Below are 23,590 nucleotides of genomic sequence, written 5' to 3'. Positions count from 1 at the left end.
CATGGACAGACCCTTCATTAAGAACTACTGCAAAATATTCTATCTTTGCTGATATTTCGAAGTATCAAGTCATAAAATTGAGGTTTTCGGTATGCATTTCTTGTAACTCCACATTTCTCAGTGTGAAACTTGATTGCCTGAATTTAATTGCTCAATTTATAATATTTTATATGCTACATTTTATTTTCTGAAGTAAGTTTTTATCCTTTCTATTCCTGTACAGATGGGTGCATGTTTTTCCAAAGTATTTAATGAATGCCCTTTGCGAATTAACTGTACCTCTACATGGATACATCCTGAAACACGAGGTATATTTTTTATTTTGTTATGATGCTAAGAATTGTTTTTGATGATTGATGAATCTTTACAACTTTCATAACTTTTATTTCTAGATCAGCATATATTATTTGGTTGTGAAGAAGGAATTTACACTTTGAACATGAATGAGTTGCATGATGCATGCATGGATCAGGTATTGTTTTTTTTCTCAGTGTACTTTGGTACTTCCTTTTCATTATTTTAAAAATTAGTTTGGTGTTTCTCTTAATGTGTATAAGTACAGTTTGTTAAATTTTCAGTTATATCCCCGACGTACAACATGGATGTTTGTTGTTAAAGATGTACTTATGACTTTATCAGGTACATTTTTTCACTTTTGCTTATTTAAAATGTTTACTTTACTAAATATTTTTCATATGTGAAAACATACCTGAAACAAAATTCTATTTTTCATACAATTTTTATTTTTGCGTAGGAAAAACTCCCCAGTTGTACCGCCATGACTTATTGGCACTCCATACCAAACAAACTCATAGATTTTCATTATCTATTAACAAAATACCTGAAAGATTTGTTCCTAGGTTTGTAGATTTTTCATGTTTGATTTAAATTTACAACTTCATATTTCATTGGTAAATGTTTCTTTTAAATAAATCTGAAACTGATATTTCATTCCTTTCCTAGACGGTTTGCAACAACTTCTAAAGTTCCTGATACGAAAGGCTGCATTAAATGTTGTGTGGGAAGAAATCCATATAATGGTTACAAGTATTTATGTGGTGCAACATTGAATGGTTTATTTCTAATGCAGTGGTACAATCCTTTAAACAAGTTTATGTTATTAAAAGTAAATATTTTGCTCATGATTTTTTAACATAAAATATTATTTTTAACATCAATAGATAATGTTTTTCTAATTTAAAGATGTTATCGTTTTTTTTTTTTTTTTTTTTGCATAATATCTTTTAAACAAATTGTTATTATTTCTTATTTATTAAAAACATTTTTTCAAATCCCAAGTTTTTTACACACTTAATATTTTTTCCTCATGTGTGCAAGATTTATGTTTGGTGTTAACTTTTATGTTTTTAGAATTTTCTTCATTTATTTTTTGTACATTGGAAACTTTTTTACTCTTGGTTTAGCTTGCCTGATTTTTAAGCATTTGTAACTAAGCATGATTTTTTTTTATTCTAGTAACTGATCAAGCTAGATCTAGCTGGTAGCTCATTATTCAAGCTGTTGTTATTCATTTCTCCTGTAATATGTTTTAATGCGATTTTCATCTTCCCTCTTTTACTTTAACTAGTGCTTGTTTTTCACATACCTAAATTCCTTTATATATTAAGCGACACTCTTCTGGTTCTCATCTCAAACAATTAAAATTTGATATAGAACAGAATGCTCCTTCCCTTTATAAATTCAATACATACATTTCTTCCACTAAACAGCCACTTTTTCATGGCTTCACATTTAATTGATAATTTATTGGTCAAACCTGCCTTATTATTAGCAATTTTAAAAAGCATTTACTGCTTCAAATACATTGGTTTTATTATATTCTTCAATTTTATTGAAAATTTGGATTCAATGTATTTAACTGTCATATCTAAACTGAAATACATGAAATCTGAAAAATCTTACATTGAAACTTTTATACCATATTTTTATTTTGCATTCTTTATTATTTTTTAATCATGATTTAGAAGTATTACACATTGCCCTCCAGTTAAACAACCACTTCTGTCATTGAACTATTATGATTTCTTATGAACTGTTGGTGCTTGAAAGGTTTCTCTGTATGTGTGTTTGTTATATATTGACACGTCTTTTATATACATACAAACAAAGTAAAATAAATATAAAATGTTTACCTTTGTGCTCAATATATAAAAATTACAAAGTAAATTTAGTTGGATATCATTTCATGCATAAACTATGTTCGTGTTTTATTGAAAGCATGATTCTTTATAACCAAGCGAAACATTGTCTTCAATTCTTATTACTGTTAGTGAATTTTAAACCGCTTTTGAGCTTTACTTAATTCACTGAAGTATTTATGGCAGAATGTTAATAAGTGACAACTCCGATATAAACAAACTAGTGCAGCGGTTCCCAACCTTTTTAGTTCTGCGGCCCACCAAGTTTGAAGAAAATACCATTGAGGCCCAATAACTACTATATATTACTTGCACAGTCTAAATTTACTTTTTCGGGGAGGGGGCATTTGCTCATAACTGTCCTTAAGTGTAAATAATATACCGTATTTGGACTGTGAAAGTGTGTTAAAAACGAGTTCTGGAGATGTCATTTTCCTCCTCTCCTTATGTTACACCACTGATATAAATAACTACTACACAAGAACAATTTTTAAAATAATTTTTAAGGAAGAAAGTAACTTTTTATTGCATTCATTTAGCTGGTACAGCTCTAAGGAAAATCAAAAACAAGTCATCAAAGTTAAAGCTCCATGGGATTTTTGATGCTGTTACGAAGGACTTGATATCTGCATTGAAACTGGATAGTCTTAAATAGCTCGCTACATTTAATGCATTTCTACATTATTTTTTGAAAACTGCAATAAAAAGTCTCATTCAAATAGTAGGTTGTCGAAAAGCAGCTCTAGTCTCTCAATTACACTGATTTGTAATGCCAGTTCAGCAAAGGAGGAGCACTTTAAACTTGAAGCTAATGCTAGTTCGTTTGGCTATTTTCTTTAAAGGAGTTTCTGATTCATTAGATTTCATCTTCAATGATAGGAGAAGTTCCTAAGAAACATGAAAATTCTTCAGTTCCTTATTGTCGATAAGCCAGGTGGAGTTTTTGAGTGACGGTACATCTAATAAGTGAATTTTTGCAAAAAACGGAAATTAAGGCCCCAACAGTCCTGGTTCATATTCTTGACCAGTGTCCACGGTCCAGTAACATACGAGGGTCGTCTGAAAAGTTTCCGACCTTGATATGAAGATGGCAGCACTAGTAGTTCAAAGTGGGGTGTCCTTATTTAGGCGTTCTTTGGTAGCTCGGAACCGAAATTGGCGCCAATTTGAGCTCAAATTGTTTGTTTGTCAGCCATTCTTTTGAGTTGATGTTACAGTTTTTGTGAAAATGGAAAAAATCGAATATCGAGCTGTCATTCCCTACTTGTTTTTGAAGGGGAATACGCCTGCCCAGATTAAAGAGGAGTTGGACGCTGTGTATGGGGACTCTGCTCCATCATCTACCACAGTCAAATTTTGGGTAGCAGAATTTAAACGTGGCCATACCAGCTTGGGTGATGATGAACGTTCGGGTCGGCCCAAAACTGCTACCACTGACGAAAACATCGCCAAAGTTCATCAGATGGTGCTGGATGACCGTAGATTGAAGGTTAGGGAGATAACAGAAGCTATGAATATCTCCAAGGAACGTGCTTGCCACATTTTGAACGAAGAATTGGGCATGCGCAAACTGGCCGCACGTTGGGTGCCACGTTTGCTCACTTTGGACCAGAAACGGGTTCGAATGAACAGTTGCAATGCTCTGTTGGCGCTATTCCGGCGCAACAAAACGGAATTTTTCCGACGACTGATCACTGTAGATGAAACCTGGATTCACCACTACACCCCTGAAACAAAATCGCAGTCAAAACAGTGGACTGCAAAGGGAGAACCAGCTCCAAAAAAGGCCAAGACAGTTCCTTCTGCTGGGAAAGTGACGGCAACTGTTTTTTGGGATAGCCATGGAATTATATTCATAGACTATCTTGAAAAGGGTAAAACCATTACAGGAGCATACTATGCGACTTTACTTGACAAATTAAACAATGAAATTGAAGAAAAACGGCCTCATTTGAAAAAGAAAAAAGTCCTTTTTCATCAAGACAATGCTCCAGCACACACCTCAGCAGTTTCAATGGCCAAAATCCATGAATTGAAATATGAACTGATTGAGCACACGCCCTACTCACCAGACCTGGCCCCAAGTGACTTTTTCTTGTTCCCTAAGCTGAAAGAAGCTCTTGGGGGACAAAGGTTTTCTTCAAATGAAGAGGTAATCGACTTCGTGAACAGTTATTTCAAAGAGAAAGACTCATCGTACTATTTGGATGGGTTAAAAGGATGGGAGCATCGCTAGATCAAGTGTGTAGACTTACAAGGAGACTATGTTGAAAAATAATAGTCAACTTGGAAGGTAAATATTGTTTTTCTTCGTTAGGTCGGAAACTTTTCAGACAACCCTCGTATTGTTCGCGGCCCACTTGTGGGCCGCGGCCCATGGGTTGGGAACCGCTGAACTAGTGGTACCCCAAAGAGTATAAATGATTGTCCTAATTTATAACATGTGTTCAGTTTAAAACCAATACTAAAATATAAACATCAAGTACTGATTTGACATGACTGCATTTTATATAACTAATTTGCAGGACAATAGAAATCTGTGCATAGCTAAAAAAATAAATGTTCTGCTGTGAAAATAGGATAACTATAAAATGCGTGTATTTATTAGAATTTGATGAAAGTTAAGAAGAAGTGACAATCATACTAAACGTCAAGAGTTACCAATAAATTTGCAAAGTTTATAGATGTTATTGACAGTCATTTTTCACTATATCCTCCATCCATAGCTTAAATGATTACTAGAGTTTGCAATACTGGACCAAAAATTCAATACTGGTATTCCGTATTTTTGAAACGTAATACCAGAATACTGGCATTTGAAATTTCTCAAAAAATACTTTAAAAACTATTGTTTTGTCGCCACATTTCATTATTTTGTACAAAAATTCTATTAGTTATGAAAACATATTGTAAACAAATATAAAATGAACAAAAACATGTCCTAATAAAAAATTAATAATAATAAACAACATAATGCACAGGACTGCAGAGAACCAAGGGTGGGCCCCTAGTCAGTTTCATCACCATGGGCCACCCGCTTCCCCTGAAAAAAGAAAAAGAAGAAAGAAATAAAAGAAAAAGGGGAAGAAAGAAAAAAGGGGGGGGAATCAAAACACTGCTTGCTAGAAAACAATTAGTTCTATTTGAAGTGCCATAACAGTAAATACCAAAACAGTTAATTTTTCTAATAATCATAATTTGAATTCAGGAATATACTGTTCGCCAATTAATTTAAGTAGGAAAAAAATTACTACACAGAATACATGTAAGAAATAGAATGATATTGTTTTGACTTGATTACTATTGACAAACTGTCTTATGAAAATTTCGGAATTTAATGAAAGATTTGAGAAGTTTTAATCAACCCTTACTGGCAACATTTCAAATACGATTTTATAGAATTATCAAAAACAGTGAATGAAATGGGTCTAATGGTGAAATGATTTAAGGATCTTATGTCATGATTTTACTGCTGTGTTAAGATATTTAAAACTTAAGTGTGTGTATGTGCCTGTGTGTGTGTGTGTGTGTGTGTGTTTTTTTTTCCTTTTCATTTTTAAATGTTGAGTTTGTAGTTTCCATTTAAAAGTTTATTATTACAATGATTAGTTTATCTTTAATTTGCATGATTGCAGTTTTTCTTGTAGTAGCATTTTTATACTTAAGTAATTAACTCTTGCCACATTTTATATCCATTATTATGTTAATAATTATTTATTATTATAAGTATTTTCTTGCAGCAATTTGAATGTTGGGTGCCATCTAAGCTATCAATATTTGAAATGATTTATGAATTATTTTACTGCTGTGTTAAGATATTGAAAACTTAAGTGTGTGTATGTGCGTGTGTTTTTTTTCCCTTTTGACTTTTAAATGTTGCGTTTGTAGTTTCCATTTAAAAGTTTATTATTACAATGATTAGTTTCTCTTTAATTTGCATGATTTTAGTTTTTCTTGTAGTGGCATTTTTATACTTAAATAATTAACACTTGCCACATTTTTATATCCATTATTATGTCAATAATTATTTATTATTATAAATCTTTGCTTGCAGCAATTTGAATGTTGGGTGCCATCTAAGCTATCAATATTTGAAATGATCATATCACCTGATATGGAGTACCCAATGATATGTGTTGGAGTGAGAAAAGGGTAAGTAGAGTTTTAAATGTTCAGGTTAAACTGACTAGCCAGACAAATATATCTGTGTTTAATTGATTAACTGCTGTTGTGATTCTATTTTTAAATTTTGTTTGCCATAAGGTATATATGCACCATTATACCTTATCCCAAGTCTTTATGTTCAGTCTTAGTGTGCACTGGATGTTTTTAGAATACTTTTTTTTAAAGGTAAATAATAGACGTGTGTTTTTGAATGCACAAACATTTAAGGAAAATACAACTTTTTCAGAGAACTTAAAGAATGATATGCAATTTAAGAAATCAATTCTGTGCATTACAAATACTAAAGTGATGACCAGCAGCAGTCTCTGGCCCTAGCTAGGCTGGTCTAGTGTATTTTTCAGTCTCAAATGAACATCAGTAGCTTTCTGAAAATTGCTTAACCCCTTGCTTTTTTCAGCATCTTCCGATAAGCTTTTCCAAGTGCCTAGCCTGCATTCTACTGAAGTAGTAATTTTTTCTTGTCCCCAGGTCAGCCCTGACCTCTTCTCCTGCCTTTCATGTAGATCAGAGTGTATTTTGTTCTACAGTTATTCTCTTTTTTTATAGAATATATATGATTACACCATCAAAAAATTCCTCTAAAAATGATTTAATATATGTTGAAGTTGCCAATCTTTTAAACATCGAAAATTTAATCTTTGCAAGTATTTCATATTTTATGGAATTGTTGCCTTTGTTACTAAAATTTAATAAAAATGATAAAGATGTTCTCGAGAAAGAATTTGTTATCTCCCATTTGAAGATTTCTTCAGCATTTTTAAAATAGTAAAAAGTGAGTACACTGATCAACAGAAGGTTGAAGTAAATATTGATGACATGCTTATCTATAGCAATGTATGTAAAGTGATGCTTTCAATACTAACAATTCCTTACCCAAATGCAGAGAGACAACTAGTACTCAGTTTAGTTAGGAGAAATTTAAGTTGACTTTTTTTTTACATATTTTTTATTCATTTTATTCTTTTTGTGGTTTATTAGTGTCACATGTTTCCATTTTGCATTGTGTGGTAACTACTCACTAAACTTTTTGCTCATTTCAAATTTTGGAAATCAGCAGGTATGCTATTGAGTCTGATTGTATTTGTTTTGAAGCTATGCTTAGTTTCAGAAAACTTTTCAAAATTTCTTTCCTTGTTATATTTATATCTGGTATTGGCACCAGAAGAAAAATAAATAAAATACCATCACTAGACCTTTACTGTTAAATATTGCTCTATATCTCATACAATTCCTTACTACAGAGTTTCCCAAACTGTGGTCTGCAGACCCCTTGGGATCCGTTAGTCTATGATAAGGGATCCACGGTGCTATCCAGCTAAAAGGTTAAATATAATTGAGATTGAAGGATGAGTAACATTATTTTAACTCAGAAAGAAAGCATTTTAATAGGACTAAAAAGTTCTTTCCTAAATAGATGCAAGACGCAGCAGCCCTCCCCCTCCCCCCCTCGGAACTCTCAGCAGTAAACACACTGCACATTAATTAATTTTGTGTACATGACGAAATTTATATTGTTACAAAACTATACTAAGTAAAATGCCATCATTGAGGCAAATTTTTACAGCTGGGACATTATACTTCAAATAAAACTTTTACTCCAAAACTTTCAAGACTAAATTTAATAGTCAGCATTCAAAATTTTGAGCAAAGACTAAAGTAGATCAATTGCTATAGTTTGCGATTGATTTTAATAATTATTGAGTACCACACTGTTTTATTAATTTGTTGCATAATATACTTATGTTTATTCAGCAAAATCATTTGAAGTTAAAGTTCACATTTGACACATGAGATTTTCATACAGTCACCAAATTTTGGGCAATCATTCATTCTGGCCAAAGTGTCAAGGCCTAAAATATTTAGTGACCAGAATATATTGATATCTTTAGCATACTTCATAGTACATTGAACCCGCTCCTGCTGGATTCTGTTGATGTATTTAGTATGTGGTGAACTGATGAACAAGCGCAGTGAGCAAGGTTGTAGCACTGTTGCAAATGGAATATAGTCGGATCCCGACTTACGTGAGGGATGCTTTCCAAGACTCCTTGCGGAAGTCAAAATTTTGCATATTGGAAATAAGTTCTGTATATGATTTTTTTATTTGCATACCCAATCATTTTAGACATTTTTAAACACTTTTTAAACTGCTTTAGACCATTTTTTAACTATATATTATCGTTTCTTACATAAGAAGTTGAATTTTTGCCGTATTTTAAAAAATTCTACATTAGTCAACATAAAATACTGTTACAATGCGCAAAATCAATGATCAATGGAAGAGAGAGTTATAAAAATAAAACAGTACTATGGTATGTACAGTATGTAGTAATAATAAAGCACTGCACTGTAAGAGTATTATGCAGTAGATAAAATAAGTTGATGGATGATTTATGGTGCGCAATCTGATCGTCATCCTAATATATTTTTAAATACAGTAGCTTCGCATTTACTTTTATAACGTTTACATCTATGCATGGTAACACCCCTCTTTCAGGCTCTCTATAATCTACAATACAAGAGCAGATTCCAATTTAATATTGTTTGTATTTTGCTTAAACGCTACTCTGCGAGCTTCATATTAAAACTAAGGTCTGGACATACGAATTGCCTTCTCTTGACTTTTAATTATACATATGAAAAATTCACTCATATCTAATTGTCGTGCTACCATCGGCACACTTTCTGGTTGTTCAAGCATATCAAAAATCTTTACTTTTTCTTAAATTGTCGCAAACTTTCGCTTCTTGTTTCCATCTGTAAACTTTAGATGAAACAGCGTGCTTAGGTGCCCCAATATATCATCACCTTTCATATTTAGAATAAATAAATGACACTAATAAAGCTATGTTTATTGTAGGGTGTGTGGGAGCTTGCGCAGTCAGTGATGCTGAAAGGATGACAGTACATTCACAAAGTCAATGTTTAGTAGTCAATAACAAAGCCGAAACTCAGTGGCGTAACTACGTACCGCAAGACCCCGCAACGCGGTAGGGCCCGGGGTTGGAAGGTGCCCGAAAAATTTTGAGTTTTGTTTTCATTCAATTTCATTAAATTGTTCGGAAAATCTGGATTGGGGAGGGAGGAGGCGGGGGACAGAATTGGAAGGGGCCTGAAAATTTTTGAACTTTGTTTTAATTCAATAGTATTAAACTTAGTTTTCAGTGCTTATGTTGATTCTGGGGTCCCAGAACCTATTGACCCAGTTCCCCAATTAAGACATCAGAGGTCGTCGGTCAAACTTTTTCGGGGCCCTCTTGTACCAAACATTAAAATTTTTGACATTTGCTAAAACAGTTTTTGCCACTTAAAGGCCCCAAATTGCAGGGGCTCTATGCCACGGTCTATATGACCTATTCAGTAAACAGGCCCTGACATTAGGTAGGGAAATAGCCCCCAACTCCTGACTTCCCAGTTTAAAGAAAAGAAATGTAATAGCTACTTGTTTTAAGATTAAAATTTTTTTGGGGGACAGTTGCTAACATATTACCAACTAAATTTTCTTACTTTTTTTTTCAACGTAAATAAAAGATAAGGCCTTAGCCAAGAAGGTGGGAAAGAAGGGATCCTAAAACTAAATAATTAAAACAACCTATTGTTTTTTTATTTTTCAATTTCGGAAACATTCTAAGAGAGAGTCTGAAAAACCTCCTTCACCCTATAATGTCCAAAAATCGCTTCAAATTGCGTTTTTGGAATCTCGATTTCGAAAAATTCTGCAGCAAAGTTCCGAACCTCATTGTTTTCCAAATTTGGGATTTTAAAATTTTAATTTTCAAAAAATGCCAGAAGAGCCCCAAAACCCCATCCTTTCTCGTCAAACCATTAAAGGTGGCCTAGAATTGCGTTTCAGGAGTTCAATTTTGAAAAATATTCGGGGAAGCCTCCGAACCCTCGTTCCTTTTTAAATTTCCAAAGATCATGTAATATTGCGTTTTGGAACCTTAAATATCAAAATAATTTTCCCGAAGTCTCATCTTTGAACAGCTTCCCCTTACATAACATCCTTAAAATGATTTATGAACCACTTTCGATGAAGTTAGGAGAAGGGTTAGGGGGTTTGAGACTTTGTCCCTTAATTTTTCGATATCAAAGTTCCAAAAAGGCAATTTAAAGATGGATTTCAATCGCATTTTTAAAACTCCAATTTCGAAAAATTTACGAAGAAGGTCCCCAAAACTTGCCCTTTAGTGTCACCTAAATTCGCTTAAAATTGCAATTTGGAACTTCAATTTCAAAAATTCTGAGCAGAGTCCCCAATTTAATCCTTTGTTGTAAAGTCATCAAAGGTGGCCTGCAATTACATTTTAAGAAGTTTCATTTCAAAAAAATTCTGGTGGAGATCCCCCAAAAATCCCTTTCTCCTTTTCATTAACATTACCAAAGATTGTCTTAAATTACGTCTTAAAAATTTAATATCGAGATATTTTCTGAAGAGTCCCCTGACGCCTTCCCCCCAAACGTGATTCCCAATCGCGTGTGTAAAAACTTTTGAAAAATAAGGCCTCCGAACCTTCCATCCTCCTAACATTGCTGACAAACATTTAAAATCACTATTTTGCAAGTTCGAAAAACTTTGAGGGAGAGTTCTGAACTTCATCCTTTCACCAAACGTCATCAAAGATAGCCTGTTGCATTTTTAGAAGTACAATTTCGAAAAATTTCCTGGGATAGCCCCCCGAACTCTGTTGTTTTAACATTAAAGAAGGTCTTTTAAAATTGCGTTTTCCGAACTTTCCCTACCAAAATATTTGTGAAAGATAATCACTGACCCCTTTCCATTACATTACAAAAAATGGATTGAAATCGCTTATATAAAACTTCAATTTTGAAAAGTTGACCATGTCTGGCCCCAAACCTTCCTTCTTCCACATATAGTCTGAAATTCCGTTTTTTAAACTAGAATTTCAGAAGAACTTTATAAACTCCCCTCGAACCCCTATTTCTGTACAAATATTATATTTACGATTAAATTCGTATTGGTAATTCTTTTTCTCCTCATTTTGATGAATTCTCCGGATTTCTGCAGCTAATGATCCCTTTCTAAACTAAAATCTCAATACCTCTCCTCTCTATATATCGTCGCCTCAGAGCAACAGTAGGATATCTTACTGTTATTCCTAGGATTAGATGTCTGAGTTTTGCTCTGAGGCAACTATATATGTGTGTATGTGTGTTTGAAAAAAAAATGGGGCCGACAAAATCAAAAGGTTGTACTACAAATCACAAAAATAAGATTTTTTAGTAGGGGGGGCCCAAAATCAGATTTTGCGGGGCTGCCGAAAATTTGAAGTTACGCTACTGCCAAAACTTAGCGTCACGATTTCTTTCAAATATTTTCGTGTTGAGAGCGAGAAATTCGCTTTAGCTCTAAAATTCGTTGCTCCTGAAAAACTTGCATTTTAGTCATTTTGCGTAAGTCAGATCGTGTTATAGCGGGAGTCGACTGTAGTTGATGTTTTTTTTCTGTATCTGTATTAACAATAAACGTACTTTTTTAGAATTATAATTACATTTAAAGCATTTATAATGCATTGGTTGTGATGAATGAAACTGCTTGAGGTTTATAGGGATTGGTGACCAATAGCGAGCAGACGGCGGTGGCTCCGCACATATGAGACAAACTTAAGCAGGCAGCATTGTGAAGGCTACGCAGATCCTAATCACAGCATTACGACGCTGCCAGGTTCAGTTTACCCAAACCATAGTTTAAAATTAAAATCCTAATATGCCATAAAAATGCAACTCATATGAAAAATTAACACACTTAAACTAGGCTAACAGTGTTTTGTTCACTAACTTCAAAAGTTCATTTTTATTGATAAACTTGTTTTAGAAATTTGGTGATAACATTTAAATTACTAATTGAATTTCATATAGAATTTTACTTCCATAACTCAAAATAATGTAAGAAATGAAAACCAGACAAGAGCTCTGAAAAATATACAGCACAATGAATAAATAAATTTAAAGGAAAAAAAGCGTAAAAATATATTAGAAAAAAATCAATTTAACTATCAAATCATTTAGTTTATTATTATTTTCTTTTGGCATGCATCGGGGAAAGAAGGGGGGGGGGGGGTCTGAAAAAATCGTGATTTTTTTTCCAGAGTGGGTCCGCAGAGGTCTGAAGTTTGGAAACCTCTGCCTTACTATGATCTCATGTCATACCTCGCTGTTATATTTCTCATTTTTCAGTCTTGCCATTAATTTTTTAAGTGTGAATTTGTTATAGGTATCTTTTAAAATTCTATTCTTTAACAAAAATAATTGTATGCTTATCTAGTGTTGTGTTATTTCTATAGATATGACAGAGGAAATCTCAAATTGGATATGATTAATCTAAATTCAACAGCCAGTTGGTTTGGTGAAGACAGTGATGGAACAGATACGATTGTTCCTCGGCATGACTCAATTGATGTCAATAGTGTATCCCAGTTGGAAAAAGATACAATACTTGTGTGTTCTGAGAGTAAGTTTTCAAAAAATAAATAAATAAAATAAAACCAGTGTTATTAACAGATGAAATTTCAAAATTATTGTATGTCTATGGTGTTAAAAAATCATGCTCCTTTTTATTGCACAAGAAGGTTTGAGCTTTTGGATATCACAAACAATATCTTCTATCCACCAAAGCTTCTTTGATTGCTGTTTGACATCATGAGCTCATAACTCTTCTGATGTATAATTTCCCATTACTTCCTAGTTCTGATAATAGGGAAGTTGCAACCTATTAAATGTTCATATTTTGACTATTGTATATTTTTAATTGACCCTCAAAACTAAAAACTTCACCACCGCCAAATTTTAAAACACTGATTGATTTTAATGATTTTTTAAAAAATCCACGTGCAAGAGTGCTCTTTTCTGAAATGGCATGAGCTTACGTCACAAGGCATTAATGGGCAGCCTTCCGCCAAAGATCCCTTGTTTTCGCTACGAACATTTTGAGCGCGCTGATATTTTTATTTTTTAGAAATTCAATAATCCTTTTGAATACACTATGGAGGCTGGATTCGTTAAGGCACAATCTAATAATCTTCCTCAAGTAACATCAATGATGGTATTCAGATATTTCCGAGAGTATGAGAGGTTTAATGTTCCGGAAATGCGAGGAGGTAAGCCTTACGTTTCATCTTCAAAGCCAACCTCCTTCGGTTTCTTCCGTGACGGAAGAGGGCATGACGTCACTTCCTGTGCCATTTGACGTCACAGTCGCTTGAACTTCAAAAATTAATTTTAAAAAAAACTACTTGTCGTATCACAAAAATGTTTTCCTCTATGATGTTCATACATGTTACTCTGTCATATAAAAATAAAATTGAAAAATCGAAAACTTCCCTATTTTGCCTTGTTTGTTTGAAACAGTTCATTTTTTTCTCCAAAAAAGAAAAGCTTTGCCCAACTTATAAAAGAGGCAGAACTCAGAGCTGTATGTTTTATGCCCTCCACTGGATGCACACAAAAGAGTTTAGCAAAGGTGTTTTGTGTGTATGGCAGGCATTGAACTAAAGGGAATGTAGAATGGCTGCTGCCAATCCCCCCTGTGTTAAAGTGACAAGCTGGTTTTGACGTTGGTTTCAAGCAGGTGACAGCAGAGAAGATGGCATAACATAGTGTCTTCTATATTAGAACCTTTCAAAACATTTGATATTTTGATTAGAGTAAGTATTGAATTCTGATACAAATGTAGCATTTTTGCAAGCAAAGTTTAACCTAACACATCTTTGACAAAAAAAAAAAAAAAAATCATCGATAATTTGAATGATTTTTAGAACATTTGCTTTATCCTGCTTATTGTCTCATTAATGGAGATCTAAATATTAGTTTTATCTCATTAGAATTTTTTTTTTTTTTTTTTTTTTTTTTTTTTTTTTGCGGGGGGTGTTAAGAGTTTATTTAAAGTTTAGATTTTATCTAAAATTGTTATTTTTGGCTATCATTTATATGAATTTTTATGGGAGTTAGTATGCTGTGTAATGAAATTAATTTTTTAGCACATTAGACTTCGTTTTAATGATGTTTAATGCAAATATGTAATTATTACTTTGTAATTTAGCAGATGGATTTTCTAGTATAAATTTTCTACTATGAATACCAGTATTCATTATTTGTTTCACTTAGTGTTAATATATAACAGTTCAATTTCAAAGTTGAAGTCGTCACACATAATCTTTTTATTTTTCAATAACACATAAAGCATCAACTACCCATTGTTTAATATAGTGCCAAATTTAAAAGAAAAAGCTGAACTTTTGATTGAAATGAAGACATAGTAACTATTTCAATAGTATGTTTTAAACTATAGTAAAACATTTTTATATTGGCTTGCTAAGAAGAAATGAATTATTTCAATTTTAGTGAAACACAAGCTCATTTCAAATAATTCATTTCTCAAGGCTAACATAATGAAAACTTATTTCTATTATCAATATTTCCTTAGTACCTGAATTCTAATAAAATGTGCTTTGTAATAATTTATTCAGTTTTACGAAGCTGTCAGCAATACTTTCTGTGGATTCTACCTTTCAAAGATTTGTCACTCTTGATTCCGCTTTTTGGCAATCTCATTCTGTAATTATGTACTGAAGATTTAAAAGTAAAAAAGTTCTTAAAACTTAAAGGGAAAACTTTATTAATGTTCCTTCATTTTCATTGCTTATTTAGAGTGTTTAAATTGCACTTTAAAAGAAAAAAGGGTGTAAATCTGTTCATTAAATTGTTTTGAAATAGAGATGCATTGTCCTGTGAATCTAGAACGGCTCTTTTTTCAAACAAAATGGTTATTTCATATTATTAAACTTCTCTTGCATCTTGAGCAATACAGATTCCCTTAATCTGATGGCGATGCCATCTATGCTTCTGTCCAAGGTTGGGGAGAATTTGGCTTGCACTTTTTAGCCCTTAGTAGACATTCCACCTTCCTTCTAGTTCAATTATAGCAGGAAAGGTTAGTCGGAAAATTTTTGTTGTTTGCCTCAACCATTACTCAGATTTCAAACTACTGTTAAAAACTTGGCAGTGCACGTATAGAAAATTTGTTTAACGCTATGAAAAGCAAAACTCAAAGGATAAATAATATTACTAGAACTCTGGATATAATGTTACAGGTGCTTTCTTATTTTTTGTGAGTCTAAAATTTTTTGTGAATCTCACTATCTTTCACGCTCATATTACTCTACAACTCACATGTTTAATGATATTGAAAGCTAAAATTATATTCGCCTGAATAATACATCTTGTTTTAAATTATTTCCAAAATAATGTTTGACATATGGTATCATTGATACGTTTAACTAAATCCTTTCCTGTTATCCTTAAAAAATATGTATACTTTGGCATTGTTCAAATCAAATTGTTATTTTGTTGTCTCTGACAGTCTACAAGTTGACCATTAGTAAAAGATTTTGACTGAAAATATAGATGGTTCAAATATTGTTTGTATTATTATTAGTTTGTAGTTTTTAGCAAATGCTTGTTAAGGAATAAGAAAATTTTCAGTTTTTCTGTAAAATACCATAATAACTTTTATTTCAAATATTTCATACTGTAGTTCTCCTTATAACATCTAAATCTCTTACTCAGGTTGTTCTTGTGTTATTCTGTCACATATTCAAGTCTTTGATCTTGGAATACATAGTGCATACAATTAAAAGAAATCCAGTATGCATTTCTGTATTATTATTAAATGTCTTTGCGAGCAAAAAATTTCAATATGGGAATATAAATTACTTCTAGCTGTGTATAAGCTTGGTTTTTGCCCAAGTGCAGACCTAGATAATATAGAGGAACACGTGAACCCCGTTCTCAAAAAATTTTCTAAATTTGCTGACTGTTTTGATATGTTTTAAACATATTTCTTCATTGAGCAGCATTTGTTGCTCTCCAGTTTTGTGGTTCCTCTAGTTAATATTCAAAAAGAAGTAAGTATAATTTAAAAAATACATGTTGGGGTTGCTTAGTGTCTCTTCACTTGCATATAATTTGCTGTTGGAGGCAGTATACAGTGATTTTTTTGCAGAATATTTTAAAGAAATTACTTGAGTTCGCAGTTTTGCACTTTATTTAGGTCTGCCCAAAGGGATCTGCTGTGAGGATTGCTTAATAATTTAGAAACATTAAATAGAGTCATATATAGATAATCGTTGTGTTTAAATTTTGAGTTTTCATTTGTAATACTCTGCATGCATGGATTTTTTTCTTGCCCAATGAAACATTATGTGCTGCTCTTTTAGTTACTAAATGCATTCAGTTTATTTTTTTTTTCCTTAGACATTGTGAAAGTTGTGAATTTGCAAGGCAAGCTGAAATCAAGCCGTCAGCAACCAGCAGAGTTACATTTTGATTTTCCTGTTGAATCCATTGGTAAGTTAGCTTTTTTCCTCACTATTTTACTTCTTTTCATATTATGGAATGTATATGTGTGTGTGTGCATTTTTGTGTCATTGTGCCTGCAATATGAACTCTAGCTAGTGTTAGAGGAGAATAAAAACAAAACATAGTTAAAAATTTTCTACATGCACCAATGTATATTTGTGTACGCTAGCTAAAGGCAAGAAATGTTTCCAAATGTCCCCCCCCCCCCCTGCAGAAGCTTTCTACATTAACCACATTAATACCAAAATGTTTTCAACCTGTAAAAATATAAGACTAAGTGATCAAAACCTTTTTAAACGAGGAATTAAAAGAATTCAAAACCACTTTTTTCTAATGGTAAATTTCAGCTTAACTGCAGAAAAAATTGATAAATCCATCTAATAGGCACCTGTTAAGAGAAATTGAACCCAGGGATGGTGTTGGAACTGAAAATAGAGAATTTGAATTTTAGAATATTCTCAATGTTTTGTGTTCATGTTTAATTACTTATGTTGGTTATTTAATGTTTATGTAAATTAACCTTGTTCGATTTTTCTAATGGCTTTACTTTTGGTGTGGCAACAGTGTTGCCTAATGTATAAAACTGCCAGTGTTGTGGTAGTCAGGACTGGTTACTGGTTTTGGTTTTCATTTTCTTCACGCGTATGTAAATTAACCATTCTTTTAATTTGTTTTTAATAAATAGTTTTGTTGAAGTCTGATGCTGTCTCTCTAGTATAAATTCAGCAAAATAATGACGAAGTAAGAATCTAGGACATTGCATCAAATGTCCCGTACCTGCAACAAGTTAAATATGTTTAGATTTAACATAAATCTTTAGTGGCGTCCGCTTAGTGAAAGTTTCTTGCTTCAGAATTGGACATTGTACTTGAGTCATGGATACACTGAAAGCTCAACGGAACGGTCAGAGGACGGCCTTTTCTCAGCTCGGTAAGAAAATTACCGAGGAACTTTCTAATGAAGTTAGTGATGATGAGAATCTACGGATTTTGTTGGGTCAGCTGAAAGATAAATTTGAACGTTTGAACGCAGCTCAGCAGGCCGTTCTTCTAAAGTTAAGTGAAGAAGCGGAATATTTGAGCGAATTTGCAGCATCGGAAACATATCGGGATACTTTCATGGTTTTGAAAGTGCAGTTGGAAAATCGGCTGTCTGCAATTACGAAGAGTTCAAAAGCTGCTAAGGAATTGGACAAGAAGGGAATTTCTACACCCCGGATTCGTAAATTTCAGCTCCCACTTCTCGAATTAAAGAAGTTTTACGGAGATCCTAAGGAATTCTTGTGCTTCTGGAGTCAGTTTTCAAAGATACACGAGGATTCCGACATTGTTCCGGAAGATAAGTTCCAGTACTTGTGCCAATGTGTTGTGCCAAATTCCCGTGCATTTCAGTTGCTAAGCAGTTATCCCCCTACTGCAGAAAACTACCCGAGGGCAGTTGAGCAGTTCAAAGGACGATTTGGGCGAGATGATTTACTCGTACAAATCTATGTGAGAGACTTGTTAAGTCTGGTTATGAAAAATGCTTCTGGACATTCGAATATAGACTTAGCCTCTCTGTAAGATACTATAGAAGGCAAATTGCTTGCCTTGGAAAGTTTAGGCAGAACGAAGGAGAAATTTGCAGAATTCCTGGGTCCACTTGTTGAATCTTGTCTGCCAGAAAGTGTTTTGCGCGCCTGGGAAAGGACGAGAACACCTGACGGGAATCGCAAAGACTCTGAAAGAACATTGGATAAACTCTTGTGTTTTTTACGACATGAAGTTGAAGCTGATGAGATGATAAAACTTGCTCAATCGGGTTTTGGAAACGTAAAAAGTAAAAATAATGCGAGTGTTTCGGGTAGTGTAAATTCGGGGCATTGTGAAGTGTCTACTTCTGCTATGCTTTTGTCCACTGATTTTGGAAAGGGTAAGTTCAATTTGTGCTGTATTTTCTGTGAAAAAAACCATCCAAGTTATAAATGCTTTAAAGCAGAGCGAATGAGTTTAAGTGAAAGGGAAAAAATTGTTTTTAAGAAAAAATGTTGTTTTAGCTGTTTAAATCCTAACCATTTTAAACATCAATGCAAAGCAAATATAAAGTGTCCTGTGTGTAATAAGAACCATTTTAAGCTAATGTGCCCTAGTTTTTATAATGAAAATGTTGATAAAAATAAATTACATGACCCAAAATCAAATGTTTCAATGTCGAATAATAGTAGAAACGAAAAAGTATTTTTAAACTTTATATGTAAATGTAAGCCATAGTAGTAAAACTTGAAAGTGTAGAGCTTTGATAGATTGTGCTTCACAAAATTCTTATTTATCTGAAAGAGTTGTAAAACTGTTAAAATTAAAACGTATTCGTAAAGAAAGGGTTATTCATGGCCTATTTAGTGGTAAAGAAACGGAACCTATACTTCATTCAGTTTTCGCTTTAGAAGTTTGCGATTTAAATGACACTTATAAATGTTGTTTCGAAGTTTTTTCGGAGAGGAAAATTTGCGGCTTTGTCCCGAATGTTGGTGATTTTCATCTCCTCGAAGAACTAAAAAGAAAAAACATTGTATTGAGCGATTCTTTTTGTGAGGAAAAAGACATTGATATGCTGATAGGGGCAGATGTTCTCGGAAAATTACTAACAGGGGAACATGTACAGTTAAATTCTGGATTGACAGCTACTAGAACTAAGTTAGGATGGGTAATTTTGGGTAAAATAGATTATAAACATGAAAGGGACAATGTTTTGACTTCGCTTTCCTTGCATGTAAATAACAGTAATTTACAACAACTGTGGAATTTAGAAAGTTTGGGTATTTCTGATCCCATTGCAGAAATGGATAGGAATAAAAAGTATGCAGAAGAGTCTGTTAAATTTCAGGAAAAGTTAACTATACTTCCTTCTGGGAGATATGAGTTAGAATTGCCGTGGGAAGAGTATAGTGTAGAGCTATCTGATAATAGAAATTTAGCATTTCAATGCAATGTGAAAATGATAAAACGGTTAAGTAGTGATAATTTATTAAAAAACTATCAACATATTTTTAATGAATGGGAACAAATGAATATTATAGAAAAAGTACCTGAGAGTGAGTTAAATAAAAAATCATTTTTTGCCGCATAGACCTGTTATCAAAGATAGTAGTGCAACAACGAAAATGAGGCCAGTCTTTGATGCTTCAGCTAGGGAAAGGGGAAAGATATCTTTAAATGAATGTCTAATTAAGGGTCCAAATCTTATGGAACTGATACCGGATATTCTAGACAGGTTTAGAATGTACCCTATTGGTTTAAGTTCAGACATTGAAAAAGCGTTTTTACAATTAAGTATCGCTAATAGGGATAGGGATTTTTTGTGATTTTTCTATCCTTCTGATGATGAAATTGTTTACCGCCATTGTCGTCTAGTCTTTGGACTTTCACCGAGCCCCTTTTTGCTCAATGCCTCGATTAGACACCTTTTGGATCATTCTTCTCTTGAGTATATTGATGTTATTGAAAAGTTAAAGAAATCTTTTTATGTTGACAACTGCATTACCGGTGTTTTTGACATTAATGAAGAAGAGCATTTTATTGAAAATGCTCAGGTTATTTTATCTAAAGCTTGTCTAAATTTACGAAATTGGGAAAGCAACGTGGCTTGTAAATACACAACAAAACACACCGGTGACACATCACTATTGGGAATGTTATGGAATTTGGATGTGGATTCTTTAAGATGTAACATTAACTTGAAAGTTTTAAATTGTGATATGAAACTCACTAAGAGACTTATTTTATCTGTAGTGCAATCTGTATTTGACCCTATTGGTCTGTTATCTCCAGTTACACTAATTCCTAAACTTATGTTGCAAAATACCTGGAAACTTAAGATTTCTTGGGACCAGATATTGCCACCTGATATTGAAAAGGACTTTTATAAGTGGATTAGTGAGGTTCATTTGTTGAAAGAAGTTGCAATACCTCGTTATATCGGTTCCAATGCAACCATTGAATTGCATGTTTTTGTTGATGCGTGTAAAGATTCTTATGCTGCTTGTGTGTTTTTGAGAGAGGTTGAAAAATCTGAAGTTAAGATTACTCTTATGAGAGCAAAAGCAAGAGTTGCTCCTTTAAAGAAATTAAGTATTCCGGGGTTGGAATTGATGTCTTGTTGCATGGGGGCTAGATTGGCTTTTGCTGTGAGTAATGCTCTTAGTTTGACTGATAATCAAGTAACTTTTTGGTCTGATTCTACTGTAGCCTTGTGGTGGATCAAAGAGGGAGGAGATTGGTCAGTTTTTGTGTCAAATCGTGTGAAAGAAATAAATTCATTGACTCGACCTCAGTCTTGGCGATGGGTCCCAGGGAGTATGAACCCTTGTGACGTGGTATCCCGGGGCTGTTCCATAAGGAAAATGGTAAAATCTGAATGGTGGACTGGACCTCTGTGGCTTAAGGAGGATCCAGAACATTGGCCAAAAGACAAAATCGAGTGTCCTTCGGAGGAACTCAATTTAGAAAGAAAACGTTTCAAATTGGTAAATAATAATGCATCTGACACTTCTCCCCCTTGGTACGCCATAAGAACTTTTGACTATGGTAAAATGATTCGAATAATTGGTTGGGTTTTACGTTTTATAAATAACTGTAAAAAGAATAAATATGCTAATAAAGAGTCTTCTATTTCTGTGGATGAAATAGAAAATGCTGAGAAAGCACTGATCCGTTCTGTTCAAAAATCTTATTTTTCCAATGTTGAAAATGTTAAAACTGTTGAACTAATAATTGATAAAGATAACCTTTTACGAGTGAAAACTTGGTATTACTGAACGTAAAGATAAAGTGAACTTTTTGTATCCTTATCTTTTACCTGGTAATTGTACTTTTACAAAAATGCTAATTGAATATACCCATAGGAAAAATTGTCATGCAGGAATTCAAATGATGCAATGTAATTTGAGAGAGAAGTTCTGGATTCTTAAAGCTCGTAGAACTATTCGTAGTGTTTTGCGTAATTGTGTTAAATGTCAAAGATTTAAAGCTAGGTCAATGCCGTGTGAACCTACAACACTGCCAGCAGATCGAATTGAGGATTGTCAAATTCAAATTGTGGGAATTGATTTGGCAGGTCCGCTGTTTTTAAAGTCTGTTCTAAAAGTTTGGATTGTGTTGTTCACGTGTGCCGTCTATAGAGCGATTCATCTTGAGCTTTTAAGTTCGTTATCGACGGAAACATTTTTATTGGCTTTAAGGAGATTTATTAGTAGGAGGGGAAGGCCAAGAACAATTTATTCTGATAACGGAACTAATTTTAGAGGAGCTTTCAATGAATTTTCAAATTTAGATTGGGAGAAAATTCAAAGGGAAACTAACATGTTGCGAATATTTTGGAAGTTTATTCCACCCACAGCTGCTTGGTGGGGAGGCTGGTGGGAAAGATTGGTTAGGCTAGTCAAGGAACTGTTGAGACATACTCTGGGAAATTCAGTTTTATCCTATGAAGAGTGAGAAACTGTTTTATGCGAGTGCGAAGCAGTAATCAATTCACGGCCTCTAACTTACGTTGGGGAAAATTCTCAAGGTTTAATTCCATTGACTCCATCTATGTTCTTGACTGAGAATCGTAGTTCTGATGTTAGAGATTTGGATGAAATAGACAGCAAACATTTAGTAAAACGAATCAGATACGGGGCTAAACTTTTAGGGGATTTAAAGGGACGATTTCGAAGAGAATGTCTCAGTCAGTTAGTTCAAAAAAGTAAACAGAATGAAAGCAGTAAAAAACTCGAATTAAATGAAATAGTTTTGATTGGGGATGACTTCAAGAAACGTTTATATTGGCCCTTGGCTAGAGTAGTTGAGTTAATTTCAGGACGTGACGGGAAAATTCGAACCGTTAAACTCAAAACACAGTCTGGGATAACTACTCGGCCTATCCAGTGGGTTTTTTCTTTGGAAATGAAAACAGAAGAACTAATCTCGGAGAATATCACAAAATGCATCTCTTTGATCAAAATTTCAGACAAGTTGGATTTGTTTCTTTGTCCTTTGTATGTTTTGAGTTGTTTGCCACCAACTCAAAGTGGGGAGTATGTTGGAACTGAAAATAGAGAATTTGAATTTTAGAATATTCTCAATGTTTTGTGTTCATGTTTAATTACTAATGTTGTTTATTTAATGTTTATGTAAATTAACCTTGTTCGATTTTTCTAATGGCTTTACTTTTGGTGTGGCAACAGTGTTGCCTAATGTATAAAACTGCCAGTGTTGTGGTAGTCAGGACTAGTTGCTGGTTTTGGTTTTCATTTTCTTCACGCGTATGTAAATTAACCATGCTTTTAATTTGTTTTTAATAAATAGTTTTGTTGAAGTCTGGTGCTGTCTCTCTAGTATAAATTCAGCAAAATAATGACGAAGTAAGAATCTAGGACATTGAATCAAATGTCCGGTACCTGCAACAAGTTAAATATGTTTAGAGTTAACAGACGGATACAAGGGACGGGCGATCGCCCCTCACTGGGGGAACCAACATCAATAATTTTTCCGAATTGAAGCCCTATAATGCAAGTGTAGACCATCTTCGATGAGGTTAAGGAAAGGATTGTAGTTTGAATCTCTCTCCTAAGGGTTTTAGAATTGAAATTTCAGAATAGCAATGTCAGAAGACATAGGGGAGACGTTAGGAAGAGAAGCTTGGAGAACTTCCCTCCAGCATTTTGCAAAGTTCTGAAAAATGCCTAAGGAAGATTGTTTGCAAGAGTCTTAAAAATGTCGTTGTAGACATGGCAGATGGAGCTAGGGGAAGGAATGGGTTCAGTGACTTTCTTCCTGATAGTTTTTGTTAGTTTTCGTAGAAACTGAAGTTTCAAAAAAGGAAATTTTAGAGGACATTCGATGATGTTAGTG

The 23,590-nt window shown here is 33.5% G+C and overlaps 1 protein-coding gene across 1 annotated transcript in view; it reads left to right on the top strand.

Annotated features, from left to right (window-relative positions):
- The window catches only part of LOC129218125 (mitogen-activated protein kinase kinase kinase kinase 5-like), a 148,036-nt gene that overhangs the window by 117,199 nt on the left and 7,247 nt on the right, over positions 1–23,590 (top strand). Inside the window, exons 19-26 of the mRNA XM_054852334.1 lie at positions 224–308; positions 393–472; positions 579–639; positions 755–860; positions 964–1,126; positions 6,214–6,311; positions 12,650–12,816; positions 16,617–16,709. Of these exons, the coding sequence (XP_054708309.1) occupies positions 224–308; positions 393–472; positions 579–639; positions 755–860; positions 964–1,126; positions 6,214–6,311; positions 12,650–12,816; positions 16,617–16,709 (853 nt within the window). The remainder of the gene's footprint in view (positions 1–223; positions 309–392; positions 473–578; positions 640–754; positions 861–963; positions 1,127–6,213; positions 6,312–12,649; positions 12,817–16,616; positions 16,710–23,590) is intronic.

This window comes from Uloborus diversus, chromosome 3 (assembly GCF_026930045.1).
Source record: "Uloborus diversus isolate 005 chromosome 3, Udiv.v.3.1, whole genome shotgun sequence".
Classification (NCBI taxonomy): domain Eukaryota; kingdom Metazoa; phylum Arthropoda; class Arachnida; order Araneae; family Uloboridae; genus Uloborus; species Uloborus diversus.
Note: the sequence above shows the minus strand (reverse complement) of the source record. Positions and strands in the feature narration are given on the sequence as shown.